Source organism: Helicoverpa zea, chromosome 7, assembly GCF_022581195.2.
Source record: "Helicoverpa zea isolate HzStark_Cry1AcR chromosome 7, ilHelZeax1.1, whole genome shotgun sequence".
Lineage (NCBI taxonomy): Eukaryota > Metazoa > Arthropoda > Insecta > Lepidoptera > Noctuidae > Helicoverpa > Helicoverpa zea.
In genome coordinates, this window is record NC_061458.1 from 7,833,588 (window position 1) to 7,854,520 (window position 20,933).

General features: G+C 36.2%; 1 protein-coding gene across 2 annotated transcripts in view; it reads left to right on the forward strand.

Moving 5' to 3' along the window:
* The window catches only part of LOC124631894 (RYamide receptor-like), a 70,289-nt gene that overhangs the window by 43,906 nt on the left and 5,450 nt on the right, over positions 1 to 20,933 (forward strand). For both annotated transcript variants that reach the window (XM_047166530.1, XM_047166531.1), the window contains exons 2-6: positions 3,361 to 4,087; positions 4,299 to 4,497; positions 6,812 to 6,880; positions 8,429 to 8,587; positions 10,423 to 10,504. In XM_047166530.1, coding sequence (XP_047022486.1) covers positions 3,447 to 4,087; positions 4,299 to 4,497; positions 6,812 to 6,880; positions 8,429 to 8,587; positions 10,423 to 10,504 — 1,150 coding nt within the window. In that variant the 5' untranslated portion in view covers positions 3,361 to 3,446. The remainder of the gene's footprint in view (positions 1 to 3,360; positions 4,088 to 4,298; positions 4,498 to 6,811; positions 6,881 to 8,428; positions 8,588 to 10,422; positions 10,505 to 20,933) is intronic.

Consider the following 20,933-nt stretch of genomic DNA (forward strand, 5'->3'; position numbering starts at 1 on the left):
CATGATTTTCTTCATCTATAATTTTAGGATATCATTTCTTTAAATTCAGTTTTTTGCTAAAGTTCCTTATAAAAGCGTTATTTTCTATGTAAAGATTGATAATAGGCCGATAAACTTACAAAGTTCAACATTCAAATATGTGTCATTATTGCACCCGCTGTTGCAGAAACGTTAACAGAAATTATCGTTCATTGCTCATCCCCCGTAGGTGATAGCGTGATAATATATATCCTATATGTTGAACCGACTCCCAGGTAATATTCATGCAAAATTTGATTTAAATCTATGCAGTACTTTTCGAGTTCAGTGAGACCAAACATACAGACAAACAGACATACAGACAAACAGACAAAACTTCTAAAAACTATATATTTGGGTTCAGAATCGATAATAGATCACCCCCCAAGTATTCTTTTAAAAAAATATTCAATGTACAGTTTTGACTTTCCTATCATTTTATTATATGTATAGATTAGTACTACACAGATGGTCAGTGGTATTGCACAGACAGATGCTTAGGAAAAAGCTTAATTTTACTTAAACCTTTTCCCCTCAAAAAGTTTTTGAAGTTCCATTTTCATAACTAAAAGTTTCTATGCGATTTCGTACTCCATGTTGTAAAGTCCTAAAAGCGCGGTAATTAATTTTTTTTTGCCGGCAGTTGCTAATTGTTTGGTGTCGCACGTCGGGCGACACCACCCATACAAACCGAGAGGTGTACGGAAAAACCGAGCGGAAAATCCACTAGTGTGATAGCGCTGTGCCTAGCAGTGTGGAAGTTAAAAATATCAACCTAAAGTACGAAAAGTTAAAACAGCTAAATAATGACTTGCATTGACAGAACTTCAGTGACGAAATGATCATATAAAGATTGTAAAGATCTGAATAAGTACGTTTAAGGACAATTTCAAAGCAAATCGAAACCTTATGAAATCGTGGCGTGTCGGTAGTATAAGATATATCTCAGTCCATCATATGAACGTCATATCGGAGAAAAGTAATATAGAAAGTTCTCCACCTGCTTCAAAGCGTTTTCAATCTCAGCTTGTGCAAGAAGTTAAAATTAAAGAAAAAAGGTTTTTTACATTTAAAAATGTATTATGTGTGATTATGTGACTTACTTTTGATTAAGTATATCACTATTGCTATGGAGATTACTTATCCGAATTAATGAGCAGCAAAAAGCGTCATTATGTTGGTAAATACCTAAATCAATGTAAATAAAATTTAGTTTGTTAATAACTTTTGATTAGCGACAATTGAAGTTAAAATCTATCATTTCAATAGTCAATGTTCGATCTATTCAAATCCTAACTTCTCTCAAGATCCAGCCAGATTAAATGCTGAGCAGTTTCTGGCATCAAGCCATGTGGCTTCAGCGCTTAGTTGACTGGAATAGATTAGACAAAAAATAATGAATGGAATTCCATTCAATGGGTAGTGTAAATAATAATTGTAATAAATCACGTTTCATTGTTTCAAGATTTTATTGCGCCTTATATTCTCTTATATGTTGCTCCTACGTAGTCTCGTATGTGTCCCTTCTTCTACTTTCTTGTATACTACCCCTATGTACTCCCCTTATGCACTTCTATTGACCTTAAATACTCCTTTACCTCATACCTCAATACCTTAATACCTCTCAATGTACCTACTCCATTTTTCCTTTTCTTATACGAACCTAATACTACATATAAATAGATTTAACGAAAGGACTGAAGCAATTCGGATAGTTTATATAATTAATCATATCGAGTACCTGTCATTCAGAATGTGAGTGAAATTCCGTGAACATTTTCTATTTTCATATTTCCTGTACAAGTGTTATAATGATAAATAGTAGCTATTTAATCACAATTATTTTATTATACAGCCAATATAATAATGAGAGCCAGTTGAAAAACAAATGTGGTAAAATACCTACTATTAATTTACGTAACCCGTTGTGTGTGGTAAACTAAGGTTGGTTGACCAGCAATCTATTAATCACCAAACAACTACTAATGTAATTCTATGTAACAAGTAGAATGTAAGCTATATATTATAGCCTCATTAGGTATCGAATAGCTGATTAATTGTGGCTCCTAATCACCCAAGAGCTACTTACTATCTTGTCTCAGGTGCAGCTACATACTCGTGTTTGAAAGTGGGTTTAAAATAAAAGGCATTACAATGTATCTATTTATAAACATATTGTTATTGAATATTAGATACACATATTTAAAACTTGAAAACACTTACCTTATCGTCGTAAAATGATAGCCCAAACATTACCCACTTGTTTTAAACTCAGAACAATAGTTTTGAATTCAACCAAAGAGTAAATTGGCTCCAATAAAAAAAGATAATATATTTTTAAACTTTAATTGCTATGAACACTAAATTGATATCTCTATAAAAAGATTTTATTTGGAATTATATTATTATTTTATTTGAATATTGGTATTACATAGCGGACAAATAATAATTTGAAGTTCAAAATTCAAAAATAAAGCGTTCGGTATTCATATTTTTACTAATAAGCTGTTTTGAATATTGTCTTTGGCTATCCGTCGACAAGCATAAAAAACCCGGGAAAGAAACAAAATTCATTCATATTTTTTCACAGTTCATTTGCTTTTTGCGAAAAATATCTTCAAATTTTAGTTGTGAAGTGTATTGAAAAACATCGTTTGGCACACGTGCGGATTTATCATTACTGTTCTCGGTGAGGTCGTCAATCCCGTCTCGACTGTAATGCCAAACTACTGCACTTGTATCAAAATGTACTGTTATAAACTAGCTGATCGCCCCAGCTTCACACGGGGTAATTTTGTTATTAAGTACTTATGTGCAATTTTTCAATAATTTTCTGCAAATCTTCTCTTGATAGTGAATATTCATCAGAATAGTAATTATCCAATTTAGTATCTACCTAATCGGGTTTTGCCCTAGACTTGTTCGGTATTTTATTCGAATAGTGTAGTGCTATACAAACACTACCAGCAAATACGAGAAAGCTTATAGAAATGCAAATGGAATACAGAAAGAGATAAAAGGAGATTTGGTGCCAAGACCAATAAAACAAACATTTTAACGTTCTATATCGGTTTCTAGGAATAATAAAATGCGTTAATACATATTTTGAACGCTTCAGATATGTTATAATAAACACTTTTCGACGATGCTGAACTTCCATGAATTCTGAGTACCTAGCATTTTATCATGATAACCTGTAAAAACCACTATAAAGGCGTTTAAGTGTTACTTGGTATTGATGTTTTTGTCATGGTAAATCATCGATATAATGAGATTTTGGAGCATATGTAGAAAATGCATTCAACCTTCTATACCTTCAATTAAAATTTATTTTTCTTCCAGGTACTTAAGAAAATGAGACATCGGCATTGAAGAAACTTCAACGGGAGCACAAACCATGTGGAGATAGAACAAGTAACAGGCGCATTATGTTACATGCCAATAACTTTGAATATGAATCTACGACGTTATACGATGCACTTGGAACATACACTACCAGTACTGAGAAACATAACAATAATGTAACGAACTCCACGAACACAACATGGGCAGGATACGATGTTTGCGACCCCTCTTCATACCCACAAGATGTCCTCACAACTTCTGTGTTTCACACCTGCATCTACCTGATGTACTCAATAGTGTTCTTAGTAGCCCTAATTGGAAATGGCTTGGTGTGTTTTGTAGTACAAACTTCACCGCGAATGAAGACAGTGACGAACTACTTTATAGTGAACTTAGCGGTGGGAGACATTCTGATGACACTGTTCTGTGTGCCTTTTTCTTTTGTTCCTATGTTGATACTGCGGTACTGGCCGTTCGGTTATGTAATGTGCAAAGTGGTGAACTATACTCAAGCTGTGTCGGTGCTTGTGAGTGCGTACACACTTCTAGCGATATCCATCGATAGGTACATGGCCATCATGAGGCCATTGCGGCCGCGACTGGGAAAGGCGACGGCAAAAATGGTCGTTGCTGCGGTGTGGATCGGTGCGTTTACAACAGCGGCGCCCATTGTCGTCGTCTCACAGCTACAGAGACCGAGTCCTTGGCATGAGTTGTGTAAAGCGTAAGTAAGGGAAGTTGCACATTTCAAAAGTTATTGTTAGGTATAACATATGCGAAAACACAGTCATAGCTCTTTTGATGACAAGTGGTGGCGTTTGTACCTGCATATATGTAGTGCAATACAAGACTTACGAGTACATAATTACCGAACAATACCAGAAGATGAACTTTCCGACATCATTCAGCTCATATTTGTTGTGGCATGTTCACAGAGACATCTGTCTAGAACAGTGGGAGCAAGTAGGGCAGAGCGGGCAGTACACTTGCGCGCTGCTGATATTGCAGTTCGCGCTGCCGCTGGGCGCGCTCGTGTGCACGTACGCGCGCATCGCACACGCAGTTTGGGGGGGCCGACCACCCGGTGAGGCCCAGGATGCCCGGGACTCAAGACTACAACATTCTAAACGTAAGGTGAGAACACATGCTGCGGGATTGTTCGACCCACAGCGGAAGGGGTCATTTGATGATTTTTGCCATCGATAAAAAAAGGTGAGAACACATCTAACAATAAAGGTCAACACACTTGGCCTTGACTTACATCGTGGCCTTAGAGGTCGAGTCAAATTAAAGGTTCTCCCTAATAGACTGCGTGACGATAGCTAATTTGATCCAAATGATGTAAACAAACAATTATACGGCCAATGATGATAATATTTCAAAAACTGCCTCTCCTATTTATTGCTTCCAGGTTTGTTTTAGTTACAGCTACGGTAGAATTTAGTTTTATGAGTCGTAATTCACTTCGTCAAGGTAGATCAGTCAGACTTGGCGAGTTTATTGCTTAGGTACAGATTTCATAAACAAACAGTCAAATAGTATAAATATGTTCCTATGTTGAAATGTAAGTGAGTTAATTTTATACTTGGAGTTCAACAAATGGAGCCAAAATTAGTAATGCAACAACTCTGCCTAACCACGACCTTTCAAATTGATCTAAAATTAGTCTGTGAAGTCCTATGTATAGACCGTAGTTCTAAACTGCACACGAACTACACAGTCGATAAAACTCTTCTGAAATAATGTTAACGGGTTCAACATCTGTGGTAAATTCGCAATACCCCCAACTTAAATACGGCTTTGAATTTTACATACGATTGTTCTTACCTTGGCTTCTTTTGTTTTCATTTCAGTGTACACTTTTCAGACCTTTGTTAGGGCTTAAAGAAAGGGTAAACACTAGTTGCAAGAGAAAATAGAAAAGATTTGTAAACGACTACCGAATATGTTATGCTGAATTTATATTAATTTACTGATATGAACATTTTATAACAAAAAGCTGACACATAGAACGAGGATAGTTTTTGAAACATAATGCTGACACATAGAACGAGGATAGTTTTTGAAACATAATGCTGAATATAAACGTGACAGTTAAAGCTTGCTCTCAGCAATATTCGCGTGCAGTTTGTGAATTTTTCGTGCAATAAACGACAGATATTCAAAATATTCCTGAAACTGGAACAATGTTATTGGACACTTTAGAAACGTGATGTTCGGAACGTGTTAGTTTGTCGAGGAAAAAATAAAATTTTACTTACTTTTATTATAATGTTGTGTTTATCATTTAGAGCACTGAAAGAATTAATATAATTGTATATCGACATCAATGACGGATGATGTATTTGTTGATTTCAATAAATGTGCCTTTTTATGAATTCATGAAATCACCTAGAATGCGATTAATATCATACACAAATAACAATATACATTTCGAATATTTAAATATTTGCGAGTAGTTAATTTTTCCTGTAACCAGGTTTTGTTATTGTAAACATTTGAACTTGTTGATGTCATAACATTACGGAGTAAGTTCCCGTGAATCAATTTGGGCATCTTTAGCATTGAGGAGAGCGTTATCACGATACAAAGCGCATTATCGTTGGCACGAAGTCGCACATGTTACCCGAACACATTTACGTACGCAAAAACGTTACACATTACATTAGAATTGGCCCTTACTGAACTGTTCTTTTTTTGAATTCGCCATTTTAAACAAGAGACATTGTAATAAGGTCACATAATTTTTTTTATTACTATTTTAAAACAAAAGACAATGTCAAGGAAATAGTGTTTTTTTTGGTAAACAAGAATGATAACTTTTTAACAACTTGCTATTTATTTAACATCGTGTAACAAGTTTTGTTTGGAAAGGTTACAGCCTAATTTGTCTTTAAAGTTTTGAATAATTACTAAAGCTGTTTGCCAAAGTTTTTCTAGAAACATTTTTCGTCACGTTTTGAGCGAGAATATCTATGTCACAGATTATGCCTTGAAATATCTAGTATTTAAATAATTTATTTATATAACAGAGGTATAATAATTTTGAAAATACGATAGCTTTATCGCAATCGAACTCACTTTAGTAAGTAGTGTCAAAGTTCTTATCTCACAGTACGTGTAACGTTTCACAGTACGTGGTTTTACCGAAGGGTTCGGCATGCCGGTCCAGAGGTCGTGAATTCGACTCTTAACAGTTGTACATCCTATTGACCCCCTCCCTAACGTGCAACCCACGTGGCTAGTAGTAGTCGTGTCGGATTGCCGTCCCATCGGGCTATGAGAGTGAGCGAATAGTGAGTGCACTTGTGTCTGCGCAAATGCTTGTGCACTATAGTATGTCCTGTGCATCTAAGATCACATCAGTAGTCTTATAAAAATAAGTCAATAAAAGATATAGGTGTAAAATGACGTGAGGCATGTTTGAAAGTGAATAGTTGGTTTCCAGATGATCAAGATGATGGTGATTGTGGTGACGGTGTTCACCATGTGTTGGCTGCCACTCAACATGTTCATTGTAAGTATTTCCTCTAACATTTTTATCTTACTTTCCCTTACACAATGTTTGAATACTCACTCTCATAAAGCAGTGTTACTCAAAAAGCAGTGTTTATACTTTGCTTATGTAGTTGTTTTGGTGTATGTTACACTGACGTAAACTTTCATCAGAATTCGTTGATTTGTTTTTACTTGAAGGAGTATCAGGAAGACTTAACAAGGAGGCTATGGTCTAGTTCGATGGTCAGTTTTATACAGTGTTGGTTGAATTGTATAATTTACCTAATCGTTTTATTACAATAAATTATTCAGTAAATCCTACACGTTTATAAGTACGGTAGACCGCACATCAGTGGTAACTGTCATGCACCTTAACTCAATAGTAATAAGTACGATTATCCTATAAAACTGTTACCACTGACCTGAAGTTGACTGTACATCCAAAAGGCGTGATATCCTCTTTCTGATAGGTAATGTAATATGGTGCAATGGGTGCAAGTGATTACAATTTCATAACAAACGCTGTCATAACTTTTGTAATGTCTATTGTTTTATAACTCATATCAGAGCAAATTGTGATATACGAGTATATTTGTAAAACTTCGTTTAGAAAAAATCACCATTTATAGATAACATACTTTGCATGCTCTGAAGTTTTTATGGTATAAACATTATTTTAAAAACGATTATCTTCACATATATTGCAAATCTCATTTCACGAATATTATCTTTAGGTTGGCATGCAAAGAAACTAATTTAACTTTTGAATAAAACCTTTTAGAACAAAGGATGTAGATGCAATTCGTAAAGAGGGTTTTCAACGAGCATTCCACATATGTATTTGAAATCAAAAATAGAACTTAATCGCTTTTAGAAGACCTTGAGTAAAGTATCCCAAACAGATAAATAGGTAACTCAATTATGTGTTTGACTTTCATGTATCCTTAGAGTACGAGCACACTGCAAACTTTTAGTGGGCAGACAGATTGTTCGAGCTCATAAATCAGTATGAAGATGAATGGAAGTCCACAAATTACAACGATCAGATATTTGGTCAGTACAAAACGGACTAAAAACTTTGATTGGATTCACGCTCTTAGAAAAAAATCCTTGATAAACTGTCGCGTCGGTCGACTGTATAGTTTGCAATGTTCGGGTATTTTTATAGGTATGTTGTATACGCGTGTAAATAGAGTAAGTGAAACGAAACTTAAGAGGAAAATTGGGTCGCATACCGTCGGCGCGTATACATTAGTACTTTATCTAATTTCGTGCGCAGAAAGTAAGTCAAACATAGGTCTTGTATTATGTTTTCTGTCTACGCGGCCTACGCCGTAGCACTTTCGTAGCGATAAAGTTGGTACGAAACCGAAGTTTACAAAGATACATTATGTTTCCAGAATATTTTTAACTGAGTTAAAAAAAAGGTTCTCAGTTTGACCTGTATGACCTGACCTGATCTGATTATCTAGTATATGTCAGGCTTAGGGGAAGGTTTTAAATATATTATTATTATTACTACAGTTACCTTTATTTTATATTTATTATACTATGTTTTACTACACAGGTATTATGGACGATACACGAAGAAGACGAGAGATGGGCCACATGGCCCGGCATGCCATACGTGTGGTTTGCGTGCCACTGGCTGGCGATGTCGCATTCCTGCTACAACCCCATCATATACTGCTATATGAATAACCGATATAGGCGAGGATTTAAACAGGTAATATCTAACACCAATATATACTAGATTTTTCAATCATCAGGAAACTTCTATCTAAGGAATAAATAAAGCGGTTTCTATACAAAAGCTGTCATAACGTCAAACATATTTTTCAGACAAAAGTTATCTGGGAATTGAAAAATCGGTTCTTAGGCACAAGTTCACCAACGTCATAAACAGCGGCTTTTCTGAGAACAACTGTTTACTTCGAAACTTGTACGTGACAATTCACAACACTGACGTTTATTTTGTCAGTAAAAATAGACCATAATAAATCAAATTAAACTAAAGTTCCGTTTGTTTTGAATCTAAATTCGAAATAATTCTCCCTGCTATCTAGTTAATATCTCGCTAACCAAGCTTCTGCCAAGCGTGTTTATAGTCATTAGGCAAGTTTAGGTTACAGACTGGTCTATAGTACTATTATCTGCAAAGCCATTTGGATAATCAAGCACTTCTGAACAGCTCTAGATAAAACATTTGTCTACTAGCTGCCGCCTTCTTGAATTAAATTCTCTTTGGCAATCTGTCTCTGTCGTGCTAAAGAAAGAAAACGGTCACCATTTGATAACTAGCTTAATCAGTCCATAACCTAGCTCAGGCCAGTTTTAAAAGAATATTCTCAGTTTTATTTACCTATTTGCCTAGAAAATAAAAAGTAATATATAGAACGCTACATTAAATTTAATTGATGAAATATACAGCCAGCATTTAGCTTTACTCGTCTGTATTTTTTATGTAACGGCTAATGGTCTATTGTATTATTCATATAGAAACTGTATTGTTATTGTGAAATATTTGCTGATCACAAAACTGACTTATGACTTTTAACTCGGTGTACATGATAATGTCACGTTTTATGAGTCTACATGTGATCACGTTAAGCATTTTATTTTTTACGATATCGAGTGTTTAAAAAAACACTATTCTGGTGCTACACTAGACAATAGCCATTACATACATGAATTGTGCACAAAAAAATACAACTACTCTAAATACATGACCGCAACATTCTCCACCAAAGAAATAATCCCCTAAAGATAATATCAGGCCTACTCCAAAGTTACACTTAAAGCCAATAGCCACGTAATATGTATAACTTTGTACGAGCCATAGTTCGGCATTTTAGTATCTTACGCTTATCCATATTAAATAAAACGTATCTCGCCTGCGGGTATCATCGCTCTGTCTTGAATATTGATACCCCACCACTAGCCACAGACGGTTATAACAACATAAGAGCCAGGCAAATGGTGAGAGCGCAATTTCAAAGTGTGCGGAGAGCTGCATTTTATATGTATAAGAGCGTGCGCACAGTGGACACTTTTAGTCGGCCGACTAGCCCGTTGCACGTTGGTAAGATTATTTTTTTCGAAAATCGTGACTTCAGTCAAAGTTTCTAGTCGGTCTGATATCGAACAAATACATGATCGTTGTTACTTGTGTACTTCCATTTTTTATAGTGATTCATTGGCCCAAATCAACTATCGGTCGACTAAAAGTTTGTAGTGTGCGCCCGCTCTAGACCTTTATTGCAAGCTGTTCACATATGAACATATCTACAGAGAATAATAATAGAATGTTTAAAAAAATAAAATCTCCAATGAATTAACAAATTGTTGATTTAGGACTACTGAATCAGTATAAATAACTGTATCAATTTGAAATTCCTCGTTTATGTAAATATGTGAGTTTTGTAAACATTTGTGAAAAACATGTTTATTCTATTTCATTGATCCGACGATGTTAATTCGACCTGTAATAAATAAAGTGATTTATTACAATCAGCTTTATTTTTTACTATATCAATAAATTATTTGTTTTGTTTATTTTAGGCGTTTGGGTGTTTGTTTCGGATACGACTGGACACCTCGTCGCGACATCGTACAAGCATGTGTGAGGGAGTGCAAATGTCGGGTGAGTATTTGAATATATGCAGACACTAATAGGTTAATCTACCCGAATCTGTCAAATTTTGCCAAACGAATGTTAACCTTCCTTTATTGTGAGAAGTTTGAAAATCCATTGAAGAAATTTGACAGTTTGAGGTAAGTTTGATGACCAGACTTTTGTACATAATATTTTATTATATTACGAAATAGCGGTAATATGCGTAGTTCTTGTTATATTTTTAAGAACCAGAAGCAGGTTTATTTAACAAGGAAATAACAAGAAAATCAACTACGGTTAATCAAAAGCACGGCAAAATCGTATTCCCGTCAAACTATAAAATGTCTTGTCACAATAACGTTCGAAAAAGGAATTCTCTAAGCAGAGATGCACGGCTGAATGGCGGTGTGTCTATGGTCGCTCGTTTCTGCTGCCCTCTATTTAACCACTGGCAGGTAACAATATATTAAATAAAGAAATATAATAATATAACATTCGAATAATTACTTTCTTAAATTGCACTGCTAGTGGTAATGTATTTATCAAGTAACTGAACAGTGTACCTAAGTCCGCTTTGATTAATTTAAACTAGGAAATACTCGTTTTCTTCTTTGAAAAGAAAATCCCTTCGGTTGAATGTAAAGTTATCGAAGCTGAATGGCAGTTTTGTAAGTTTCTCGATTAAATAGATTTGTTGGAAAACATTTTTATCGTAGTCATTTAAGTTTTAATGTATTTGTTTTATTAGATATTTATCTTTTATATCGGCTTGGCAGTGAACTGTCCGTTTTATTTACATAATAAGGGAATTTTAACTTCATTACATTCCCTATAATTATGTTGTCAAGTTGTCAACTACAACGACTTTGATTGACTGAAGAGAAGAATATGTAATTACCGTTAACAAACCGAATTTAAGATAATAAATATTCTTTTATTTTTTGGCAATAACATCTACTTGGTCATGTCATGGAAAACGCTTTTAAAAATAGATTTTGTTCCTAAAAAAGTTAAAGTCGGTAGTTACTGGCCTATAGATGTTGGAAGGACTATTTCTTAGTGTACTACGTATGATATAAGTCACGTACTATGTATCCAATGTATTTAGGGGAAGGCCAGCATATCATACATAATAATATAGATTGGTAGCGACACCTTAAGTCAACGTTTGACTTATTTCGAAAGACGTGTCTCAGAGCACGCAGGCTTCAGGACACACTCTGATTAATTAAGAGTCTTGGTGCATAATATGAATTATCGAGATTATCATTAAAAACCTAGCACTTTCTGCGAAACTGTGTCTGTGACCAAGTAACAGTCACGTGTGTCGATCAATCAAAAGGTTAAACAACGCTAAGCGCAGTCTTTACGTGACATATTTTTTTATAGGTAGGTATTAGAAGCTAGAAAGTCTGAAAACCAGTCTCCCCAAAGGGTACGATTATTATTATAATCAGGTTGCCAAGGGTTGAGGAGGTCAGATAGGCTATCACTCCATTTAAAACACTGGTACATAACTACATCCGATGCGACTGAAAGCCTTTCCCAACATAGTTGAAAAATGACCGGTCAGATAATAAATATTATCCCCAATGCATGTAATTCATAGATCTCAGTGTAATTATCATTTATTTACTTTTATAAATAAACTTAGTTACGCCCTTTATCATTATCTGAAGTTAACTTCCATCGCAGAAAATTGCTTTAGCAACGGAAATATTCGAGTACACCCAAAAGTTAATAAGTTCAGTAAGATAATCACATTTCATAAATGACTAAATCCTCTTCAGAAATTCATTATCGTCTACAATTGCTAAATTAATTAAATGCTTAAGTAAGCCAACTAAAGTGGAACAGCGGGAGTATTTGTTTCGTTAAAGTAAAACAGATTTGAAGTAAGTGAAAAACTTCCTGCTCTTTAGAAGTGTATCTACCTTCCTACGTATGTTTCGTCCTTAATCAAAGATGTCTGTATCACGTTTCTTAAATGTAATGGTTGTTGTTACGACTTGAGCTCAAATTGTTGTTCCGACTTCAGCTTTGTGTTTTGTCTTATCTTTCTTAATGTAGGAAAAATACCTTACACTTGACATACCTACACCTTACGCATGTATTTTTATGCTATAAATAGGTACAACGTTGCTATTGGGTTTGTTTCCTATAAAAGGAATGCTTTTTACAAATTGCAAGTTAGCTCTTGAAATTACGCATTTCAAAGAAACCCCTTTTGATATGTTTACATAAAATTTTCAAAGAACCCTCGTTAAACATTGACTGGTAATTCAATAAGCCGAATTAATATCGTTTATGATAATTATGTCATCTATACATATAATAAATCTGTAAAAAAACTGTGTCTGTACATTGAATATATTAAAAAAAAAATAATTGGGTGGGGTTTAGAAAGAGTAATGGAGCACAAATCCAAAAAAAAATTTTTGTCTGTATGTCTGTATGTCTGTTTGTTTGTACACGCTAATCTTCGGAACTACTGGACGGATTTCAATGATTTTTTCTTTGTTGTATCAGTATTAAGCCTGGTCAACATATAGGCTATAATTTATCTTCGAAACTTGAAGACCTGATGCAGAACACCAACAGACCAACAAAACTATAAGAGATACAAAAAAGGTGCCATAGCAAAAATTGTTTCATGTGATGAGCATTTTCAGCTGAGATAATAAATTTTAAGATCTGGAACACCTGATGTGGAACCCCAAGAGCCCAGCTTCTCTGTACCAAATACGGGTATGACGTTTTAGCAAAAGTTGTTCAACTTGATAAGCATTTTCTATTGACTTATACAAATTGAAGTTCTAAAACACCTGATGTGGAACTCCAGGGGCCCAGCTAGACTATAGCATATAGAGGTGTGACGTTTTAGCAAAAGTTGTTCAATCTGATAAGCACTCTCTGTTGACTTATAAAAATTGAAGATGTAAAACACCTGATGTGGAACCCCAGGAGCCCAGCTAGACTATAAAGCATATAAAGATATGACGTTTTTGCAAAAGTGGTTCAATCTAATAAGCACTCTCTATTGACGTATATACATCGAAGATCTGGAACACCTGATGTGGAACTTCAAGAGCAATACTACACTTGAAATGTATAGAAACGAATATTATGAAATAGGTATGGTGACACAAAACCGACGATTATCTCTTTATACACTATAGAAATGAACCCAAGGACAATCCCCGGTGGACGTCGTTAAAAAAAAAGACAATCCCCGGTTCTGTGCTATATCATTGCTAACTGTGGATGAAAACTACTTGGGCTTTGTGATGGGATGCTAATGGACTAGGAATGGGTAAACTACGGGAACTATGGCACCTGCCGATGACGATGTACTAGATACATGTAAAAATTGCAGGTGGAGACTTCGCCAGCTCACTTACTGGGCCCCCGGGAATCAGTCACTGAATAGCAACAAGAGGGCAACAGGGACATGAGCGGCTGAAGTGTGAGAATACCTCGGCGCATTTTAAACGCAGATTACGCGCTCCCTGTGGGTCACTTACCACGAGGCACCTATCCTCCGAGCAGGGCTACTAACCCTGCCCTAGCGACTCCACTCTGGACGGCCAAGCCAAGCCAGAGGCGTGAGACCTACCCCCGTCATGGTTCACTCCGACCGGCTGGAGATGGGGGACAGTATACTCTCCCTGGAGAACTCAGTATATATAGCCCCACGGGGTAGCTACTCCCCGTCATCAGCCTCAGATGTCCTGCGGTGCTTATATCTCATTATTATTGTCGTTATTATCTCAAGAGCCTTTGTCAGTCACGATGCAACTGAGTACCAGTGTTTTACAAAGAGCGACTGCCTATCTGACCTCCACAACCTGGTTACCCGCTCAACCCAACACCCCTTGGTAAAACTGGTCAGACTTACTGGTCTGACTACCCATAACAACTGCCAAGAATGTTCAATGACAGCCGGAACCTACAGTTTAACGTGCCTTCCAAATAACGGTCATTGGTATCCAAAATGTAGGTAGAAAGTACCTTCATACGAACTTAGAAAAGTTGCATTGGCAGGTACTTGCCAGACCTGGAATCAAAGACGCACGCTCATACTTGAGAGATTGGTTCTCTACTCACTAAGCCACCACGACTTCCACTAAGTCACCACGACTTTGTCATCTATTTAATGTTTTTTTACGTAATAATACGTGTAATATTTTTGCCACACACAACTTAAATGCGGACTAATTAGAATCACTACTTTTATCCCTATGGTCGCGTCTATTGCGGTTCAGTTCTCAGCGTTTTGTTTAGTCTGCTGTGCTTTTGCCGTTGAAGTACAAAAATTAAATATATGGAACTTTTCTAATGGCTATGCGTATTCCGTTGTTTTCAAGTCAACGGGCCCCTAAAATTCAATATCAGACGATTCAGATCTTTGATTTTGCTGACCCCGTAGTCGCTGGCATAAGGGACAGGATCCGCGTACGAAGTCGCGGGCAGAAGCTAGTAAACAATATAAAGCACATATGTATTATTACAATTTGAGTACATTAACAAAACGCGAGCAATTGATCAAGCTCTCAAAGGGCACGCTTACGCATTATGTCTGTCTACCTCAAATTAACGTCCCGTCGATGTATTAACAAATTAGGTATTATTAATGATTGCGACGAATTCTTATCGCGACCTGATGACGTCACCCTGTCATCAGCTACGTAGGAATTAATTAATTAACTAATTAATCCGAAATGCGGTGATGGATCTTCAACAAATACAGCCACGACGTGCAGGGAGAAATCTGAATTTCAGTAAAACACGAATGTTTACCAATACTCTGAAATGCTTTTCCCGAAATAAATAAACTGTCTGTGAATAACAAAGCATATGTTAACTATAGGTTTTGTTCCAACATTTATTAAAATATTTTAGTTCCGAAGCTTATAGTTTAGTTTTATTTTTGAATGCGTAAATGCCGGCTTAAATAAAATATGGGTACTTGCAAAATAAAAATATATTTCCAACATTTTTTAGACGTCGGATTTGGGAAAAATAAATGCTATTTTCAGACACAAACTATTAAAATACAAATATGTAAACAAAGTAGTATAGGTACTTAAACAATCTTCATAAATTACTGTCTTTGCGTTCAGTGGTTTGTCTTTCAATGAAACTTTTGGTTAAATACGTTATATATCAGAATAACATAAATGAAATTTTTGTGCGGAAAGTATCAGTGCTAGCAAGCTAGCATTTTCCAATAACTCGTCACCACATCATTTAGTTTAGAAATTGGATATAATTGTGGATGGTCATGGTTTAATCACAGATTATATAATAGTTACTACGTAACAGATAAATCACTCCATACAAAAAAGTCCATACCTACTGTTATAAGCACCTACAAGTTCCCCAACTACCTACAAATTCCTAGCTGCGTTATAAAATGAACCTTAAAAGCTGGAGCGCTTGATTGTTATTCCAATGCGATAGCGCACAGTTCAGTGACCGCAACCGTGCCGTGACCGTGCTTAGGGTTGCTTCTTACAATTTATTAATATTTAAGTAGGAAACGCTTATTTTAAGATAGCCTTTTTTAAAACTGAGTTTTTAAATAAAAAGTAATATCAAGAATATTTTTCTTTAGTTAACTATTGTATTGCCTACTAAAATGGAGTATGGGTACATATAACTAAATATTACCTAATACGTAAGCATAGGTAAGTCCTTAAGTAAAGCTTTCGTCAAAATCAAAGGCGGTTTCCAACTATTTTTCGAGCACAAGTGCCATACCCCATACATACCTAAAATTGGTTTCTGCGTAGCGACACGCGTAATGTTCCGAGTCGTCATTAAGTTGGACCAGAACTATATCTAGGTACTTACACTCGAGATGTGTTTTGAGCTACAAAACTCACAATACAGTTCATATAACTAAGTAGGTATCTAAAGTAAAATAAGTACCTAATGATCTCTGTTGTTAAAATCATAAAGTAGATAAGTAGGTATTAATTTATTTAAAAAAAAATAGAATTACTAGATAATCAGGTCATAAATATAAAATGTTTCTAAATCTTACAATAGTACTAAACCAACACAACTCAAAATAATCCATCAGTTTGTTAGGTAACTTAAAAAAACTAATATAAACCAACAGCATAACATGCCACGAAATAAAAATAATAATATTGGAACGCGCGCGGCGCGTGTGACTATTGAAAGCCCTGAGCCGCGCGGGGTTACCGGTAACCCAGCGAGCGGTAGGCATTTATCGCGGGTATAATTTAGGCGGTCACCAAAAATATTTTTAAGACTCTAAGCTGAGGCACCAAATAAAATAAAAAACTCCAAAAAAAATAAATTGACTTTATTAAAAGGGCACTAAAGTATATAATATTATGATCCTAAAAAAATAAAATAACATCAGAAAAATCGCAAATCTCGCACAAATATTATTTTTGGTTCCCAAAATGGATTAATGGTCACCAAATTCTATCCAACTAAAAGATTAATATTACTACCAAAAATCAAAGTAAGTGACGAAAACGAATCGCTGCAAAACCGACTCCACGTAGTCTTGTCTGCCCTACCCCTAGAGTGCAATTCAAAACCGCGTAGGCGCGGAGGGGCGAGGCGGCCTGCGAGCTGAGGCGCAGGTAGTTTTAAGGCTCGCCGCCGCGGCTGAGGCTGGCCGGCAGAGCCGGCCAGCAAGCCGAAGCTGCGGTGGTGAGCGTGAAAACCATCTGCGACGATAAGCTCGCATGGGACCGCCCAGTGATTCACGCTCCATACAAAGGCGGCCATAAATACGAAACTCACAAATACTTTTAATTAATTTATTTTACACGTTGAAATATGTTAAGAGAAGTGTAAATTATTAAAATTATAACATATCCACATTCATTAAAAAATATACCATTACTATTTAGGTGTAAAAATGTCTCGCAGTAATTTTGTTTTAGACGATAAACCTAGAACATGTCATACTGCGACTTTTAATGAAAAATCTATATAAATAATGGTTATTTATATTACAAACAACCATAAAGGAATAAAATAAAACAACAAAAATACACGAACAACCTTTTTTGCAAATACACACAAAACACAAAATATACCAGAATACATTCAAGCTCAAAAGTATTTACTACAAACAGATAACAAATCTAGTACAATTTTTGATAGTACACCTTTTGTTTTTGACAGGGAACTTTCGTAAACCTGTTAGGAAGGGATCTGAATGAAGAAGTTGATGGTTCAACTTTGTCAGACTTCTGAGATACATGTAACTCAATTCGCTCTACATCAATATTTTCAACTACATTCAGCCAATCTGAATATTTCTCTATAAACTTAGACCTACTACGATTTGATATTGCCCAATAATGAGAAATTCGTTTACATACATTCATAATTTTATTACTTAAAGTCTCTAGTTTGATATTTTCGATGTCATCCGAAAGGCACGATGTTTCTGTAAAAGTATTCAGGACATGTTGCATTTTTCATTTGGACTACCCTCTTTAGAGTGCCAAATGTCAAAAATAGTCGTCCTCGAAACGGAACATTTGAAAACTTTACCTAAAACAACATGAAAGCTGAACTTAAAATATAAAGTTTTTTTCTTTACTATGGACATGCATACTTTGACACTCCTTTAACCCAAGAAGGGGCAGAAAGATGCAGATGAAACTTATATGGTTTTATAAGAACATCCTCTTCATTCGAAAAACATTTGCCTCAAGTGCAGCACTGAGCAGCAAAAAGTTATAGGTCCAAATGAAATCAAAGTATACCAAACAAATCTACAAAAACGCTACCTTCAATAAAAAAATAAAATAAAATATTAAACGCATTAAAAAAAATAAAAAAGTAGTTGATAATAGAAGTACATATAGATAGTTCAACTCAGATTTGCGCGCGGCCCTATGTGTGCGTCGGCTTGTAAATATACAACTTTCATTCGTGTGACAGTGACGTCGTCCGAGCATGACGTGTTCTTATCGCTTTTTGTTATGGGTACAGTCGTTTACGAAAATGTCTAGTTCTTCACGGAGAAAATGTTTAAGGAGTCAGGTAGCGTTTCAAAAAATGAAACAACAGTCAAAGCTTTTTATTATTACATTTTACAGTTTTTCATTATTATCTCATAAGTTTTTTCAAATTGACGTTGACAGTATCTAAGAAATAAATGAGGTGAAATATCTAAGATGAATTAAATACTCTTTACATATTTTCTAGATCTCGGGGTACGCGGACAATAAATAAAAGTGTGGACTAAGAATGTAAAAAGACGTATAATCTAATAATAATAATAATCTTCCACGCCGATTTCGGCAACGGCGACCACTTCGACCCTAATGGCGTGCGTGTGCTCTCATGTGGCTGGAGTATCCAATTTTGTGCGTGAAAGTCCGCGCACACTGCGGACATGTCAGGGTACCAGCCACAAAGTTGTAGTTGATAGCTACAGGTGGTCGAGCTTTCAACTCATCTCGTTTGGCATCCAACTCAGAAAGTCGGCGTGCTTCAAAGTCAAAGACTTTGGCTTTAACGCGGCTTCTCCAGTCTCTGCGGTTGGATGCCAGATTCTCCCACTGAGACGGGTCAATGGAACAGCTTTTCATGTGACGCTTCAGCACATCCTTGTATCGCAGCAGCTGTCCGCCACGTTTCCGCTTGCCCTCCTGCAACTCGGAGTAGAGGATGCGCTTGGCCACTCTAGTATCCGGCATGCGCAGTACATGCCATGCACCAACGAAGCTGTCTCCTCATGAGGTATGCTTCAATGCCACCTACATTGGCTTTCCTCAACACTTCTGTGTTACGCACACGATCAAACCAACGGATATTTAATATTTTGCGCAGACATTTGAGGTGGAAGCGGTCTAGTTGCTTGATGTGGCGTCGGTACGGTGTCCACGTTTCCGCTGAGTAGAGTATACAAGGCAACACAACTGCCATATACACAGAAACCTTTGTGGATATCTTTAGGTCATGGGAGCTGAAGACCTTCTTGTCGAATTTGCCGAAAGCAGCGGCTGCAGCACCAATTCTGCTATTGATTTCGGCGTCAAGGTCGCACTTTGCTGTTATAGTGCTCCCCAAATATCGAAATTTATCGACCTGCTTCAGGACATCTTCACCAAGCATAATGGTCAGTTCTTGACGTCCGTGATTATCTGAAGACATTACTTCTGTCTTTTTGATGCTGATTTTTAGACCAAATGTACAGCACTGCTTGTGAAGGTTCGTGACTAGCTGTTGCAGGACTTCAGGGGATTCAGCCACGAAACAGAGGTCATCTGCATACATAATGTCCTGTATATGTGCATAGGACACCTTTGTGGTCGCCTTGAGTCTATTCAGGTTGAAAAGTTTGCCGTCAGTCCGATAACGAATACGAACTCCTTCAGGAGAAGAATTCTATACTTCCCGGACTACAACTGCGAAATATAATGCAAACAATGTGGGAGCCAGGACACAACCTTGCTTCACTCCACAGGTGACGGAGAAGAAGCTCGATTGGTCATCTTCAACCGCTACACAACATTGCATGTCATCGTGCAGGAGTCGCAGGAGTCTTATGAACTTCTCTGTACACCCCAACTTTCTCAGTACCTTCCAGAGGGCCTCGCGAGGGACGCAGTCAAAGGCTTTTTCCAGATCAATCTAGTATAATAATGTAAACAAAATGTGTGGGGAATTTTAAAAAATAATATTGCTTCGCATAATGTCGACCAAAATAAGACGGAAATAATGAAACTCATAAATGAACGTTTAAGTCATATTGATGAAGGGATGTTGGGTAATACTTGTCGACATGTACAAAAGAAAAAAGAAAAATACTATAGACATTTTGACATGGAGTCAAAATTTATAATTTACCTCGGTGAGAGTAGCGAATCCGAAAATTCATCATTTGATTTTTCAAGTAGCGATTCAGAATCATTATAAATAAATAAACATTAATGGCCTTACTACAAAAACTTTAAACCCTGTTTTACACTTGTCTAATAAAATTTTGGCTGCAAAATGAACCATATGTCAACGTCATAATTTGACATTTTTTTAGACAAGGCATAAACTGACGTTTAAAAGTTTTTGTGGTAAGATGGTAAATTACGTAATAACTGTTTTTCTTTAAACAGCCGTAACCCCTAAATAACTGTATTTGTACCCGAATGTACCTCTTGTCACGCACACAAAGTCACTGTGTATGTACAAGGGTTACCCACACATAAGGCCGCGCGCAAGACTGAGTTGAACTTACTATACCTTGGTCTTGGACCTCCATACTGTCACCATACGTAAACACTTGATATGGAATAGTGACACTTAAAAACAAAGTGTTAAGTTTTGATGACTCACACGTTGCGATAATTAGACTCGAGATGCGCTAACTTCCGATGCACAAAAGTGAATAATAAGTTGACCTTATGACACTGGTATTTATAGTTTTCGGAAGATTCTTAACTTGTTAATC